The sequence below is a fragment of the Magnolia sinica genome, chromosome 1, assembly GCF_029962835.1.
Source record: "Magnolia sinica isolate HGM2019 chromosome 1, MsV1, whole genome shotgun sequence".
NCBI classification, from domain to species: Eukaryota; Viridiplantae; Streptophyta; class Magnoliopsida; order Magnoliales; family Magnoliaceae; genus Magnolia; species Magnolia sinica.
Genome location: NC_080573.1, coordinates 7,689,713 through 7,708,051, shown reverse-complemented (window position 1 = coordinate 7,708,051; position 18,339 = coordinate 7,689,713). Strand labels below are relative to the sequence as shown.

The window sequence follows — 18,339 nt, the reverse complement described above, 5'->3', positions numbered from 1 at the left end:
GACCACATTGCAGAAAACAGTGGGGGATAAAGATGATAATGATGTCCATTGTTGATACCTTCTCAAGGCTCACAATTATGTTTGTTTGTCATTCGTTCATAATGTCACATAGACCTAGATGAAGCCAAAACATAAATATCAATTTGATTAAATAATTTTTTTTTAAAAAAAATCTATGGCCCTTGATAAGTTTTTTTCCAATAAAAGTGTTTAATTCACAATGTTTCCTATGGCGTGGTACACTTGAGCATTGGATATTCTTCAATTTTGGGCTTGTACTATGAAATGAGTTTTTAAAATGGATGGACAACATAGATAGGATATAAACATCATAATGGGCCCCACCGAGTTTACTCAATATGCTATAAGCATAGAAAACAATCCACTTCCATATTGAATACCTTCCAAGACCATTAAAAAAAGTGAGGTGGCCACCTTGATGTCCTTGTGAAATTCATGCTGCTCCACCATTTTTACAGCTTATTTAGGGCTGAGAGAAAAGGGTTATCATGGAAGCCTAGAAGATAAATGTTGTTGCTGCCCCTGTGTAGGTTGCTTGAATCAGGCCTGACCAATTTTTTTTTGGGGGAACGCGGAGGGTAAGAAGAAGAAGCACTAGATTAGATGGTCGAAGATGTGTTTCCCTATGCAAGAGGGAGGTATGGGCTTTAGAAGTATGGAGGACATTATGAAAGTTTCAGGACCAAAATGAGCAGAAACTTTCTAGAAGGGAGATCTCTGTGGGGGAGGCTCATGTCGTCTAAATACATCACCAAGCTCATCCACTCTAGGGGCACGAACTCAGCTGCTAATTCGACCATTTTGAAGGATGTGCTGAAGACGCTCCCGTTTGCGATGCTTCACTCGAAATGGCTTCTAGGTGAGGGTTGTGCAAATTTCTGGACCCAAAATTGGAGCAGTGAAGGGTTCTTAGCAGCGATGGTTGAAGGTTCTATTCCGAACCATCTGAGGGATGCTTCGGTTAAGGATATTTTTGCTCCATCATTAAGATTTTCTCTGCAGGATATCAAAGACATCCTTCCTCCGGACATCTATCTCTCGCTAAGAGATAGCCCGACCCCGCTATCCTACAGGAAAGAAACATTGGCTTGGAACCTTTCGGCGTCAGGAAAATTCTCAGTGAAGTCAGCTTAGCAGGGAATTTGCCAGCGAAGACAGAAGCCCCGGTGGGTGTTGTGGACCTGGAATAAGGCCCTTTCGCCTAAAATTGGCATCTTCCTGTGGAAAATCATGCATAAGGCTATTCCAGTGGACGCAGCTGTCCAAAATTCAGGGGTAAGTCTAGCCTCGCGGTGCGAATGTTGCGGAGGTGTGACAGGTTCCTCAGCGGGTAGCTATCCAGGTGCGCAGGCCTCTGATCCAATTTAGGGCAGAATGAGTGCACAACACTCCTTTCTCAGAGACCAGGCCCTAACCGGTCAGGCCATTTCTGTTCAGGATGGGAGACAGCGTCCCAGTGAGGCAGAGCCCCCGTCCCTTCTGTCTGCATCCTCTCCCTCCCTGTGGCAGCAGCCTCATGATCGGCCCCAGCTTGTTAACCCCCAAGCTCATGTAGCCTCGCCTAGTTGGGCCGCCTTGTCCCTTGCAGTCAATGTGGAGAGCTTAGATCACTTGATCTATTTGGGATCCACTACCATTGAAGTCTGGGCCCACTTCCACCGGATTTTTGATGTTCCACTAATCCCTTCTCACTCTATCCTGCAGAGAATCATATTCTAGTCCTTGAGGGTGTAAGACCCGTATCCTAGTTCGTACTGTTCCGTCGAGTCCCGCGATCCTTCCTATCGAATTCCGGCAACCTGCGACCAATAATCAACATTTGCACACAACCCTAAGTCGTATCCTGTAGAATTGAGTCAACTTTATCCGAGACTTGTACCCTTACGACCGCATTGTCGCCGTGGTTCCAACGCCGCGACTCGTGCACCGATCCGATACCCTGACAGGAAGATGTGAGCCGGTGTTTATTTTAAGAAAACACCGCACGTTTGCAATCCCAAGAGAATCTCTACAACATGTCCCATCAATCAATCCATCACCTCATGTCAAGTACAAAGCAACCTATGCTTTCTTCCTCCACAAGTCAGGTAACCGCCATGTCAACTCTCATGTTAAGTACACCATCACCTCACCCATCACTCACATCCATCACCCATCTCTCACTCTCTCTCCTTACAACCCTCTCTCTCTCTCATTTCTCATCACATTTTCCAAGCAAGCAAGAGCCTCACACGTCCAAGCTCTTCCATGAGAGAAAAGTGCATGTGTGTGGCCCACTTTCCATCCCAAAAATCTATCATCCTAGCCCCTCATTTCTCATCCTCTCCATCAAAGTAAAGCACAAGGAGACCGACGTTCCAACAGACCGAGAAAATCGAACGGTAGGTGCCTTATAGGCTAGGTTTTTATGTTTTTATGATGGGCCAAGTGAGGCCTACCAATTGATGGTATGGATCTCATTTTGGACCCTAAGATGTGGCCGATGGCCCACCTTGATTATCATGATCACTCCATGATGGGGCCATTCTCCATGGACCCCATCATGATGTTTACTTTCTAAGTGTGAAAGAGGTCATCTAGACCTTCTATTTTGGTGGAGAAGGAATCTCCACCGTTGATTTTTTTATTTGGTGGGCCCACATGTATTGGGACCCACTCGATGTATGTTTCAAATCATGTAAGGGAGGGCCCATAGTGGCAGGGTCCCTCCATCAGTCGATCTCTCTTTTTCTCTCTCTGTCTCCTTCCTTATTTTGTGGCCCACTTAATAAGTTGTTAGATGTCCAAACCGTTCATCAAAGGGACCTCACCTTGATGTGGGTCTCATGCACACCATTCAACCATTTGGTGGCCTACCCTGGTAGCATGTATGTGGGTGGGGCCCACCTTAAATATATGTGTTATATGCAACCGTCCAGCGTCCAGGGACGCTGGACGTTGCCAACAAGTGAAGTGTGGGCTGACAGTGGGTGTACTGACGGCAGCAAGACAAAAAAAAATTTAATTTTTGGGAGGCTGTCCATGTAGGCCCCACCCTGATGTATGTTTTTAATCCAAGCCGTCCATCCCTTTCCTCAGCCCGTTTTAGGTGTTGAACCGAAAAATGAAGTCCATTCGATCTTCTAGCGGGCCATAGTACATAAAACAGTAGTTTCTACCATTGAAAAACTATCCTGTCATTTCTATACAACGAAAAATATCAGATATTGGGTTTGTTTGGCTTGTCTCAAGCTATGGGAACTAGCGGGCGGGGTGGATTCGCCTGATGCGGGCCCTACGTATGAAAATCTACAAGAAATGCGTTTTCTAAAATAAAAAAATAAAAAAATATATATAGGCGGCAGACGCTGCTGCTGCTAGAGACGCAGGCAGCGCCTGCTGCAATAGGTACGCGGACGGCAGGGACCCACGGCCCCAGCTGTGGGCCCCACCATGATGTATGTTTGTTATCCAAGTCATTGATTTGGTGGGCCCCCTCCAAATCTCAGCTCCATCGGGAACTCAGGTGGCCCACATCACAGGAAACAGTGTTGATTGAATGTCTGCCATTGAAACCCATTTGGGGTTTTTCACAGAAGTCTTAGATCATATGAAATTTATTTTTCCTTTCATCTAGGTATGCGTGGCCTCCTCAACAGATTGGATGGGAAACAAATGTTATGGTGGGCCCCACGTGGGACCCACAATGATGCATGTGTTTTATTCATACCGTCCACAGGCAGTGGATGGTTGGAGCCCACAAGTGATGTATGTGTTTTAGTCACACTGTCCAGGCGGATGGTGGGACCCCCTTTATGTGTTTTATTCACACTGTCCCATGACAGTGGGGTCCATCATGATGCATGTGTTGCGTCCAAACCTTTCAACCATTTTAAAGCTCATTTTTATGGCATGAGCTAAAGAATGAGTCAGATCTGTAGTTCAAGTGGACCCTACCATTTTAAGTAGTGGTCAATGACGCCCACCATTCAAAACCTCTAAGGGCCATAGTAGCTTCCCATTAAGTTGATATTTGTTTCCCACTTCATTTGTCACTATGTTAATTTATGATTAGGTTGGATGGGAAACATATTTTTGGTGGGCCTTAGGAATTTTAAATGGTGGAAATCATTATCACCACTTATCTTATGTATGGCCCATTTGATATGCATAGGGCCCAGTTGGGGCGGCCCATTTAATATAATATGGCCCATGTGATGTGGCCCACTTGTCATATTTATGGCCCGTTGTTGAGGCCTACCTTGTTGTGTATGAGGCCGTTGTTGAGGCCCACCTTGATGTGAATGTAAGGCCCATATGATTAGGTCCACTTTGATATACATAAGGCCCATGTTACAAGGCCCATTGTGATGTATTTCAAAGGCCCATGGGATATGGCCCATTACAAGGTACATAAGGCCCATTGATGCGGCCTACTTGATTTATATAAGGCTCATATGATGTGGCCTATTTGATGTATCCAAGGCCTATGGGTCGAGGCCCAATGAGATGTATATAGGTCCATTGCAATGTGTGATTCCCTATGGTTTGTGTAATGATATTTTATGGCGGGCCATGCCTTGGGAACAATGTTGGTTTGACGTCCACATTGTAAGTGCAATGTTGGTTAAATGTCCGCATTGTAACTCTCCTTAGGGCCCATTGATAGGCCCATACTTGTTGATAATTCATCACTTTATAACATGCTTAGTACACTCCCATGATTCATGTGCATATGCATCATATGTATGCTTGATATGAGAAATGTTTGATTATAACATAAGCCGTTGGGCTGAAACATTTACGGGACTCCTTGTGAGACGGAGTGCTCCACATGATCGGGTGGTATGTGCAAGATTGCTCCATGATTGTACGGTGTGACTCATGCATCTCGCATATGTGTGACTTGATCACTGCATGCCCTAGCGACATTAGGGCCGTGACCTTCACAGACACATCCTGGATGGTTGTATCGGATACCGAAAATATTGGCTCTAGCATTGTAGGCACTTAGGATGTCCTTGGGTGAAAATTCCAGAACCTTTTTGGTACCAGGAGATGCTCCAACGTTTAGACCGAGTGGATATACGAGCGCCCGAGTGCAGAATACCAGAAGGCCGCGTCTCCCACTATGTCGTGGTCGGTTGGAAGGGGTGTGGCCTTATCCGCTCGAGTGAGGGGCTATCAAGCTATGGGAACTAGCGGGCGGGGTGGATTCGCCTGATGCGGGCCCTACGTATGAAAATCTGTAAAAAAATGCGTGGTCTCTTCCACTTGCTTGACTATGCAGCTAGGGAGGAGAAAATCATTGTGAGGTGTATTGACCCCAATGATATCCAGAGAGGAACTGTACTGATGTGTACTTGATGAGTACTGACACGCTTGCTTTGCATCTCGCATATGACATTTGGCTACATAGGCCTCGCGTCGCATGGCCTTGGTATGGCCGATAGCATTCATGCCTTACATCACATAGCTTTGGTATAGTTGATAGCATTCATGGACTTACCACATATTTCCACATTACTCTGATATTATACACTTGACACTCGCCTTACACACACTTTCACCACCCTTTAAGCTGTCTATAAGCTTATGCACGATAGATGCGTACAGGTGGCGTTAGATTGCAGCAGCATTGAGTTTGGAGCGTGCAGCCGAGCTTCTGAAGTTTCTGTTACTTTCATTATATTGTATTTCCCTTTCTTACTCATTGTACTTAAAGTTTTTGATATAGTGGATATGTGGTGATGTTGTTTCGTGACTTAGTTATGCTTGTGGTTATGCTCCATTACAAAAAAAAAAATCATACTGAAAATCCTCCTTGTAGGGTCCCAGGATTGGAATCGGGCATGTGAGTGCTAGGATCTGAAAATGGGGCACTAGGGAAGCTGTCGACGCCAGATTCGGCGATCGAAAATTTTGTGAGCCCGTTTTCGAATTTGGGGCGTGACAGAGGGCATCCTCTTCAACGCGTCTCAAGTAGTTGTTCGGCCTGACCCCTGCCCTCATTTCTTGGGAGCTTTGGATCAGTCGTAACGCCTCTTGTTTTGATCGGAGCAGGATGTCTGGTCGTGAGGTCATTGGCCGGGTTTCCAGCTGGTTGTAGGAAATTGAAAATTCATTGCTTGCCACTAAATCACCCTCCTTCATCGACTCTTCTTCAATCAACGCCTTTAAAAATAAATAAATAAATAAAATTATAGCAAATGTCATCCTTTTTTTTTTTTTTTCAAAAGGACTACATGTATTTCATGAAATCAGGATACAACCTAAACATTTTGGGAGGGGCCAGAAAAAAGTAAACCCACCTATCATATCTATACAACTATCAGGAAGTTACCCTGACATAACCAAGTCCCACCCTATCCAAAAGGAGACTGCCCCTAACTACATGTATTTCACAAAATCAGGATACAACCTAAACATTTCGGGCTGGGCCAGAAAAAAGTAAACCTTGCCTATCATATCTATCAACGCCTTGCATCTTCGGTCCGATAGGGTGATTCCTAGTGTCAAGCCTCAACTAGTCAAGTGGTTAAGACCTCCTTTGGGGTGGGTCAAGCTGAATGTTGATGGCTCCTCTCGAGGTAATTCGGGTGTAAGTGGCAGAGGGGGGGTTTTGCAGAGACTCCCAAGGCCGCCTCATCTTTGCTTTTCACAGGTATTATGGGACCGCTATGAACACAACAATGGAGGCTCAAGCCATGCTGGACGGTATCAGCCTCTGTAGTCGTCTGGGCCTCTCGAACATTGTTGTTGAATTTGACTCGAAGATAGTTGTGGAAGCTGCGGCTGATCCCCCAGGCCATTGCACATGTAAGATTTGGTACATGATGGGGGTCATCGACCAGTTCAGTCGTGCCCTTACTCTCTCATTCACGCATATCTATTGTGAGCGGAATGTTGTGGCAGATGCATTAGCCAAAGCGGCTAGCGAAGGTTGCGCTAACTCTTTCTTTCTCTCTTCATTGGAGCTGCCTAGGCATATTAGGGGTTGTTTGGTTTTTGATATGGCCAGACTAGGAACCTGGGAGTCTGAAGCATTGGGTCCGGGCTGGCTATTTTGTTGGTATTCGCTAGCCTTGCTTGAGAGTCATCTCCGTCCGTCCGTCCCTCTCTTGGCAGTCCTTGTGCTTTTGTTTCTCTTGTCCAGTCTGTATGCAGGTATATGATAGGCAGCCTCCCTAGCTTTTTGTTGGAGGCTGTCTGAAGGGCTGTACAGGTTCATTTTGTTTTCAATAAATTGTTGGTGGCTTTTTTCCACTTAAAAATAAAAAATAAAAAATAAAAAATAAAAACAAAAAAAAATAAAAAACTTATTTTATGGCATGAGCCAAAAATAGGCAGAACCAAATCTCAGATGGGTCACACTACAAGAAACTGTGGTAATTGAATGCCTACTATTAAAAATTTCTTATGAGCCACGAAAGTTATGGATGAGGCTGATTTGTACTCGATTCATTTTTGAGACTCTGCCTTAGAATGATCTAAAAAATCTGATGGCCAATTCTGGCATCCATTCCGCTCTCTGACCAGCGTGACTAGGTTGGAACCCCAAAAGGCCCACCTCAATGTATGCATCATATATTCACATCATCCATCTCATTTGCCATCTTATTTTATGTCAGATCCAAAAAAATGAAGCAAATACAAATTTCAAGTGGACCACATCATAAGAAACAATGATTATTGGCCATTAAAAACCTTTCATGGACCACAGAAGTTTTAAGATCAAGACGATATTTGTTTTTTTCTTTATCTGGTTCTATGTAACTTTATCAACAAGTTGGATGGTCAATGACCATTGTTTCCTGCAGTGTGGTACACCTGAACTTTGTATATGCTTCTTTTGTAGAACTGTGCATTAAATTAAGCTTTATTTATCAATTTAAAGGAAGCAAATAGACAATATGGATATAGAATACATACATTGAGGAAGGCTTTATGATCAGGGTCCTGCCCACATCCCTCGTTTCAGGGTCATAGACAAGTTGTGCTCATCCCTACCTACTTGTGTAGCATAGAGGACCAAAGAAAATGAAGCAAATCCAAAGCTCAAGTGGACCACACCACGAGACACTTTAGAGTCATTTTTTCGTGGAAAATCAATGATATCTTTCCATTAATGGCATGCTTCCACTATTATTGTTTGAATTCAAAATTCATGGAAAATTCACCATAACTACTTACTAAGAGCCTATCAATGACAACCAAGATACGTCTTCTATTTTTTTATTTTTTTCAAGAAAACCCAGTATATGGTTGTATTCCATTTTGATATCTAATTTGGATGTGAAGCGGAAATCTCATTTTTGAGGGAATGCTTTGCAGGTGGAAATCTCTTTTGTAAGCAATTCTTACTTTATAATTTTTACTTGGGATGCTGGTTATGAAAAGGTTTAATGATTGGTAACAGGGTACAATGGGAAGAAGTCTTATCATCAACAAGGTATTCCTTTCTCTATCTTTTTTTTCTCAGCCAAACATGCCGCATGGTCAAGTCCAAGTTCATTGCCTGAAATCAATGGTTAAGCGTGTTTGATCGGTCTGACTTTTCGTAGATATGATCCCTTGAAGGGACATGAATGCCATGTGTATGGTAGGTGAGGCACTGGCTACTTTTCAATAGGGTTGAAAGTTGGGTTCGACCCCACCGACTTCTGACCGACCCGACATTGGGTTGGGCTTGGGCAGGATGTATCGGGTTCAGTCCTAGACTTGGGCAAGTTGAGACGGGTTGGTGCTCAACCCTAGTCCAACCAAAGGTTCATATACCTCAACCCTAATCCAATTCAACTGTACCTCAAGTTGGGAATTCTCAACTCAAGACCAACCCAAGCAAGTTCGGTTGATACATGCTAATAATTTTGTTATTAGATTAGTCTACTATATTTCAATACACATCTTAATTTTTGTATATATGATTTTATTAATTATATATGTGTTATTTATCATAAAGAATTTTATTTTTTCTAAACAAACAAGCTAAAATACAGGACAAACCACTCCTTTAAAAGTCATGTTGTGCATTTGGGATCGAGAAATCCAACATATCTAATTAGCTCGAGTCATCAGAAATGATGTGGACCAATGAGACTCGATGGCGGTGGAATTTCCTTTGTCTTCAACACATACTATCCACACTCAATTATAATTTATAAGTAACTTATACATTGTTGGAATTCGAACTGGGTCGGACAACCCAAGAGCTCAACCCAAGCCCGACCCAAGTTTTATCCGGTAGGTGCTTGTGAATATTTTATATCTTATTAAATTGCTATGTTAATATCAGTACTGATTACATGGCCCAATATTTAAATTCCAGGGCACGATAACTCCCTGTGCGCTGGAAACAGATGACCGAGTCCAGATGATCTGTACTCCAAAGAAATATGACCCGTTGTCTAGCCCAACATCTCCTCAGGTAACCTCCTTCCTCCGTAAGAAGCATGTGATCTTCCTATTACTCAGATTTTCCAACAACCAGATGATGCCTTCTCTCCTCTCAAAACCCTTTGAATTTCTCCTCCTCTCATCCCTCCTACTCTTCATCTTCCATCTCCCGGCTAGCACTGCAGATCCTCTCTGGACCACTTGTCCAAGCACAGCTAATTACATTGTTAATAGCACGTTTGGAACTAACCTCAATCGCCTCCTCTCTTCTCTTTCCTCCAATACTTCACTCACCGGCTTCTCCAACATCACGATCGGCGAAAACCAAAACCGAATCTATGGCCTTGCGCAATGCCGAGGCGACACTACACCCGCAATATGCCGTGATTGCCTCAACACCGCAAGGCAAGAAATCGTCGGAAATTGCCCTAATAGGACAGCCCTTACATGGTATGATAGGTGCTTCTTGCGCTACTCCAGCCAACGATTCTTATCATCGTCTGATAACAACCCATTGTTTTACATGTGGAATACACAAAATATATCAAACCCATCTCGGTTTAATCAGATTTTGAGCCAGATGATGAAAAATCTTGCTTCGACGGCGGCCTTTGGCTCTTCCAAACGGATGTATGCTACGAATTCAACGAGTTTCTCGGACTTCCAAACGGTATATGGGCTTATGCAATGCACAGACGATCTGTCGAGAAATGATTGCAATTTGTGCTTAGAAGGTGCAATTGCTCAGATTCCAACGTGCTGTAATGGAAAACAAGGTGGGAGAGTTCTTGGGCCGAGTTGCAATTTGAGGTTTGAGATTTACAAGTTCTATGACGACTTAGCCACAGCACCGACTCCTCCTCCTCCTTCTCCTCCTCCTCCTACTCCTACCTCAGCTCTGGTTCCTCCATCACCAAACACAACAACTACAGGTAAGTTTTCGGGTCTTCTTCTCTTGATTTGTGTTCATCTTTCTGGTTAATCACAACCGCTATTGGAATAGTATTGGTTTTTAGATGGGGAGTAAAATTATATGATCCCCTTCCCCTTGGATTTTAGGTTTGTATATATGGGTCTCATTTTTTAGTGATCAAGACCATTGGTGCTTTTGTCCCTACAGTAGATGGGCTACTACCAAAAAATCAACTCACAGTATGGACTAAACCTTTCAATTTATGGTATGTAAATAGACGGTTCAGAAGAGACACAGAGAAAAAGGCAAAGATTGGTGACTGTGGTTTCTATTCTGGGAGATTTTTTTAGAATGATCTAGTGATCATGGATTGAATCAGACCGACGGTCTTGATTATTAATCTATTGGTCTCACTTGTATCGTTGGGAGGAGGACCTGTGATAGATGGAACCGGGGACGTGCGGTACTGCAAAGCGGGGCCGGATCAGGTACTACCCCCGCCTGTTCGGAGCTCGGGACAGGCGGGGGCTCCGAGGGCCACTGAAGGGCCAAAGTGATGTATTAATTTTATCCACACCGTTCATCCATTTTTGAATATCATTTTATATTTTTAAGACAAAAATAGAAAATTTAGAAGGCTTAAATGGACCACAAAGTGGAGATTAAAAATCCTATATATATATATATGTGTGTGTGTGTGTGTGTGTGTGACTTCATTCAGGTGTATATGACCATACCAACAGGTTGGATGGTAAATAAACAACACAGTGGACCCTAAAAATCACTCAATGGTGGGCATTTAGCACCGCTTCTTCCTATGGTGTGGTCCACTTAATAATTGGATCTGATTTAATTTTGGTCCAGTACTCTAAAATGATATTGAAAAATGGATCGACGGTGTGAATAAAATTGATACATCACTTTTCCCCCTCAGTGGCCCTCGGAGCCTCCGCCTGTCCCGAGCTCCGATCAGGCGGGCGTAGTACCTAATCCGCATCCCTTCAAAGCTCAACCACACGTTTAGATTTTTTTGGGAAAAAATTTTCAAAGTGGACAGGCAATCAATCATCCCACCAATTCTTATTTTAAAAATAATTGAAACCGTCCATCTTTCAGGATTTATATTCGGTGGGCCATAATCCAATTTCTGCATTGAAAAGAAGATCTACCTTATTGATATATGTATTTCATTATTAACTACTGAAATTTAATTTTCAGCAGTTCCAATATAATAAACATATATTCAGTGATCAGGTTCTTCTGCTCGGCCTGAGTTTTGGAGAGTCAGCATCTAAATGATGGACGGTTATGATCATTCAACAATTTCTACATCGATGTCCAACCAATCTGGAAGTCCTTTAAGATGTACTGCACGCCTGTGGACTCCATGCCACAGGAAATGGGCCTGGTTGCTGCCCACCACCTAGGTCGATGAGGTTTGCTCGCAAGGTTCTCCACCTAGAGTCAAGCCCAATCTGTTCGGCTCTTCTACCCCACCACGTGATGATCCAGGCCGTTTATAATTTTATACAAATCTATAACAGTACACGGTCAACTTGTAAATATTCTCTTCGATTGGAGATCGCCACCGTTCTTGTGAAAGTTGAGTTAGAAAATGTTTTGTGGACCGCTGTCTTTAGGTCACATGGTATGGATAATGAGATCTTTGATTAGTGAGATTTTTCCAAGTCGCGGTTTGCGGATGAGTGGTGTGGATCAATACATAGTGGTGATAGAATCAACGCGCAGGGACTCTTTAAGAAGAACCTCGCTATCAAAAGTATAATTGCCTTCCTATCTCTCACCTAGCTAGGGCTGTACATTGAGCCGAGTCAAGCCGAGTCCAAGGCCAAGCTTGGCTTGACTTGTCCATGCTCTCTTCGAGCCTGAGCTCTACCTCGAGTTTACTATTGAAACTTGGCTTGTTTGTTAAATATTTCGAGTTGAGTCGAAGCGAGCTTGCCTTGAGTCGAGTCAATACTCCTTCCACTTCAACCCAGCACCCAACTTGCACCCAACCCAACTCGCACTCAACTTAACTTAGTAGCAATTTGATGTTAAGCTGACCCAACTGATGTAGAGCGGGTCGGGAGCTTCATGGCCAAGATGGATCGAAAAAGGCCCGGCGCCGAAGTGATCCGGACCATCGGACCTTAGATCGGGCGTATCTCGCAATCCGGAATGAGTTAGCTGACGTAAAATATATGATTTTGGGGTAGAACGAGCTACTTTAGCCAACCAACCCGCTACGCCGGGTTGCGCAGCCCGGAATTGCGAAAAACCCCTTGATTGACGGTCGTTTCCCTATTTTAATTTCGTTTTTACTATAAATAGTAAGTTTTAGTTTGATTATAACTCTTCATCCGTTGGGCTTTAGGAGTTGCGCCCAACGTGAAAAGAGCTTAGAATAATTAGGGGAACGGTTTGGTGAAGCCAAATAGGACACTTACTATTTTTGGCCGAAAACCTTGCGCACTAGTAGACATCACAACCATCTATAAATAGTAAGTTTACTATTTATAGTAAGTTGCGGACTCTTGGAGTTTGAGTTGTAGTTTGATTATGATTTCTTTCCCATTGCTTGATACCCTTATTTAAAGGGTTGTGAACTCGATTTTAATTATTCATCAATCAATTTCGAATTTATTAGAATTTATTTCTATTTTCTGCTTTCTTTCCTCGTGGATTCTAAAAGTCTCTGTGAGGAGTCCAGAGAAGTTCCGTGGATTCGGAATAGTTATCCTCTTGAGGAAGACGGTGCTCGACCTCATGTCCTCCCCTGCATCAGTTTGGTATCAGAGCGAGGTTTCTCTTTGGATCGATGGCTTCTAACGATGGGTCGAGCAACAATCCCATGGGCGGTGCTCCAGGAAATTTACCTTTAACGGTGGCAGCTTTCGAAGTAGCGCAACGAGAGAATCAGCAAGCCATGCAAGGGCTGCAGGCTTCCATCGACCGCATAGCGGATCTCTTGGAGGAAAACCTAAGGTAACTCCATGTTTCTGGTGGCAATCCTCCACCCCCAATTAATCGCCCTGATAGCAAGATAGTACCGGTAGTGCATCCAAGGGTCTCCTGAGGAAGGGGGCTCCAATGAGGAGGAAATCGACGACATAATCTTCCAACACCCAAGACATAGCGGCGATCGAATAGATCGAACGGATCGAGAATTCAAGATGAGGGTTGATATTCCTACCTTCAATGGCCAACTACACATTGAGAATTTTCTCGATTGGCTTTCTGAAGTTGAGCGATTTTTCGACTATATGGACATCCCTAAAGCAAAGAAGGTCAAGCTTGTGGCCTACAAGTTGAAAGGACGAGCTTCAGCTTGGTGGGAATAACTGTAACTCGCGCGAACCAGGCAGATGAAAGTACCAATCCGTACCTGGTAGCGGATGAAGCAGCTACTACGTACCCGATTCCTCCTTAGCGATTACGATCAGGTATTATTTCAACAATATCAAAATTATCGACAGGGTAGTCGATTTGTGAGAGAATACGCAAAAGAATTTTACCGCCTGGCGGTGCGTAACGATTTGGTCGAGACTGAATCGCAACAAGTCGCCCGATTCAACGATGGATTACGTATGGTTGTCCAGGATCGGGTCCAGATGCAGTCCGTTTGGACGGTGAATGATGCGATCAAGTTAGCTACTCGGGCAGAAGCCCAACTTGAACATCCTAACATACGGACCTATCCTACTGCAAGGATCTTTATAGCAGGTCCGCCCTAGGGAACTCCACAGCTCAAGGGGAAGGAACCCATAGGAGCACGCACTCAACCTCCTACGTCTGATAACCGAGATCAGGGAAGCGGGTAAGCTAGACCCCAAAGGGGCGTACCAACTGCTGTTAGTCCAAGTAGAATCTCGAACCCCTATGCTCGGCCAAGGCCCGACAATTGCTATCGTTGTAACCAACCGGGTCACTTATCAAATACTTGTCCCCGGCGAAAAGTGGCAAACCTCGTCATCAATAATAATAGTACTAATAACGCTTATGAATATCCAGATATTGAAGAATAGGAACATACCACTAAGGACGAGACAGATGATTCAGGTTGGGTTTAGCAAGATCACGGCGAGTCGCTCGTTGTGAGGTGACTATTATATGCGCCAAGAAAAGAAGTACATCCACAGCGGCATAACATCTTTCGCACTAGGTGTACGGTGAATCGAAAGGTTTGTGACGTGATCATTGACAACGGGAGCAGCGATAACATCGTCTCCAACGTCATGGTGGAAAAGTTACAATTGAAAACGGAGCGTCATCCCTCTCCATATACAATTGGTTGGATCAAGAAGGTCAACGAAACAAAGGTAACTAAACGGTGCAACATATCCTTTTCAATTGGTAAACATTATAAGGATGAAATACTATATGATGTGGTTAACATGAAAGCATGTCACATACTACTCTGTCGGCCCTGACAATCTAACCGTGACGCCACTCATAAAGGGCGAGATAACATATATATCTTCGTCAAGGATGGCCGAAAGACCATATTGGCCCCTATGGATCCAGAGGGACCACCTAAAACTTCTAAAGTTGAGGGCTATTTTCTCTTAACCATACAGGACTTCGTTGAAGAATCCAAAGAAACAGGATAAACTGATGCATTAATTGTAAAAGGAGAAGAACTCGAGCCTACCAACATCCCTGAAAGACTAAGGCCCCTGCTACATGAATTCAAAGAAATCTGGCCCGATGACCTTCCCGATGGGTTATCCCCTATGCGGGATATCCAACACTATATCGACTTTGTCCCTGGGTCCAGTTTACGAATCGTCCTCATTATCGAATGAGTCCGAATGAGTGCGAGATTCTGTAGGGACAAGTAGAGGAGTTGATCCATAAGGGTCTTATTTGAGAGAGCATGAGTCCATGTGCTGTACCAGCTCTATTAACTCCAAAGAAAGATATGGGAGTTGGCGTATGTGTGTTGACAGCCGAGCCATCAACAAAATCACCATAAAATACAGGTTTCCTATACCACGGTTGGACGATATGCTGGACATGATAGAGGGTGCAAAAATATTCTCTAAATTGGACCTAAGGAGCGGCTACCATCAGATTCGAATACGGTCGGGTGATGAGTGGAAAATGGCCTTTAAGATCAAGGAAGGATTATACGAATGGATGGTCATGTCCTTCGGTCTTTCGAATGCGCCTAACGCATTTATGAGATTGATGAACTAAGTTCTAAAACCTTTCATTGAGCGGTTCATTGTGGTTTATTTCGATGATATTTTGATATACAGTCAAGACGAAACCACCCACATGAAACACATCAAGAAGGTCTTTCAAGTACTCACTAAAAATAAACTGTATCTCAATTTAAAAAAGTGCAGCTTCATGACTGATAGCATATTATTTCTGAGTTTTGTTATAACATTCACGGACATTCGGGTGGATGAGGAAAAGGTGAAGGCAATCAGAGAATGGCCAATTGCCATAAATATTCATGAAGTGCGAAGTTTTCATAGACTAACGACATTCTATCGTCTGTTCGTGAAAAATTTCAGTACCATTTTATCACCAATCACAGATTGCATGAAGAAAGGACACATATTGCATGAAGAAAGGGCAGTTTCAGTAGATTGACGAAGCCGACAAGAGCTTTTTTGAAATCAAGCGCAGATTATCCACGACTCCGGTTCTTGTACTTTCCAACTTCGATAAACTGTTTGAAGTTGAATGTGATGCCTCATATGTCGGAATTGGGGAAGTTTTGTCTCAAGAAGGTAAGCCGGTAGCCTTCTATACTGAGAAACTTAGCGATGCACGTAAGAAGTGGTCTACATATGAGATCGAGTTATACGTGGTAGTCCAAGCACTGCGACACTGGCGACATTATTTGATTCAAAGGAAATTCATACTTTACACAGACCATCAAGCTTTCAAATTCATTAATAGTCAAGCTAACATTAACCGTGTACATGCTAGATGGATCTCATTTTTGCAAGAATTTACGTTTGTACTAAAACACAAGTCAGAGCAACAGAACAAAGTAGCTGATGCACTGAGTCATCGTGCAACTTTGTTAGTCACTATAAGCAATAAGGTTATCGGGTTCGAGCGCCTCAAAGACATATATGCCGATGACGACGACTTCAAGGACGCATGAGTTAGATACCAAGAAGGTCACCCCGACGACTTATATATGAAAGACGGGTTCCTTTTCAAGGAAAATCGACTGTGCATCCCAAATAGTTCGCTAAGTGAACAGATAATCCAAAAGCTACATGGAGGTGTCCTCAGTGGACACCTTGGATGAGACAAGACGCGAGCTCTTATAGAAAAACGGTATTACTGACCGCAATTGGTACGTGATGTGGGAAAGGCAGTCTAACGTTATTATATTTGTCAGACCTCTAATGGGCAATCTCATAATACGGGCCTCTACACTCCGTTACCCGTGCCTAATGGCCCTTAGGAGGATTTATCTATGGATTTCGTGCTTGGTCTCCCATGAACACAACACGGCATGGATTCGGTGTTCGTGGTAGTAGATCGTTTCTCCAAGATGGCACACTTTATTCCATGCAAGAAGACTCTCGATGCAACACACGTGGCGAACCTATTCTTCAGAGAAATTGTGCGGCTACACGGGGTTCCCAAGACTATTACTTCTGACCGTGACACGAAGTTTATAAGCCACTTTTGGCGGACTTTGTGGACTTGATTCGATACATGACTTCAGTTCAGCAACGCCTACCACCCACAGACTGACGGGCAAACCGAGGTTGTGAATCACACGTTGGGAAACCTCCTTCGATGTATTTCAGGAGAAAAACTGAAGCAGTAGGATTTGACCTTGTCTCAAGCAGAATTTGCATTCAACAACATGGTGAACCGCTTGACAGGAAAAACCCTATTCCAGGTTATTTACGAACGAGTACCTCGCCACACACTAGACTTGGTCCCTCTGCCCAAGCTCCCAAGCATGAGTATTGCAACAGAACATATGACAGACAAGATCATGGGCATTCATGCGGAGGTACAGACCAAGCTACATGCCTTGAACGAAAAGTAAAAGGAGCAAGTGGACAAGCATCAGCGACAAAATATGTTCGAGGTAGGCAACCAAGTTATGGTCCATCTGCGCAAAGAAAGATTTTCGACTGGAACGTACAACAAGTTGAAAAATAAAAAGATTAGACCGGTACCAATCATTCGAAAGATCAATGACAACACTTATGTTGTTGATCTTCCAGATGACATGGCGATCTCACGGACTTTCAACGTCACAGACTTGACCGAGTATCATGAACCAGAGCAGGATGAGAACTCGAGGACGAGTTCTTTTGAAGTAGAGGAGACTGATGTAGAGCGGGTCGCGGACAGTTTCATGGCCAAGATGGATCAGAAAAGGCCCGGTCGACGACAGAAGTGATCCGGACCGTCGGACCTTAGATCGGGCGTATCTCGCAATCCGGAATGAGTTACCTGACGTAAAATATATGATTTTGGGATAGAACGAGCTACTTTAGCCAACCAACCCAGCTACGCTAGGTTACGCAGCTCGAAATTACGAAAAACCCCTAGATTGACGGTCGTTTCCCCGTTTTAATTTCGTTTTTACTATAAATAGTAAGTTTTAGTTTGATTATAACTCTTCATCCGTCGGGCTTTAGGAGTTGCGCCCAACGTGAAAAGAGCTTAGAATAATTAGGAGAATGGTTTGGTGAAGCCAAATAGGACACTTACTATTTTTGGCCGAAAACCTTGCGCACTAGTAGACATCACAGCCGTCTATAAATAGTAAGTTTACTATTTATAGTAAGTCGCGGATTCTAGGAGTTTGAGTTGTAGTTTGATTATGATTTCTTTCCCATTGCTTGATACCCTTATTTAAAGGGTTGTGAACTCGATTTTAATCATTGATCAATCAATTTCGAATTTATTAGAATTTATTTCTATTTTCTGCTTTCTTTCCTCGTGGATTCGAGAAGTCTCTGTGAGGAGTCCAGAGAAGTTCCGCGGATTCGGGATAGTTATCCTCTTGAGGAAGACGGTGCTCGACC

At 43.6% G+C, this 18,339-nt stretch overlaps 1 protein-coding gene across 3 annotated transcripts in view; it reads left to right on the top strand.

Annotated features, from left to right (window-relative positions):
• Positions 1 to 9,376: 9,376 nt before the first annotated feature.
• Positions 9,377 to 18,339, top strand: part of LOC131238154 (cysteine-rich receptor-like protein kinase 44) — a 93,819-nt gene continuing 84,856 nt past the window's right edge. For all 3 annotated transcript variants that reach the window (XM_058236182.1, XM_058236181.1, XM_058236185.1), the window contains exon 1: positions 9,377 to 10,328. In XM_058236182.1, the coding sequence (XP_058092165.1) occupies positions 9,491 to 10,328 (838 nt within the window). In that variant the 5' untranslated portion in view covers positions 9,377 to 9,490. The remainder of the gene's footprint in view (positions 10,329 to 18,339) is intronic.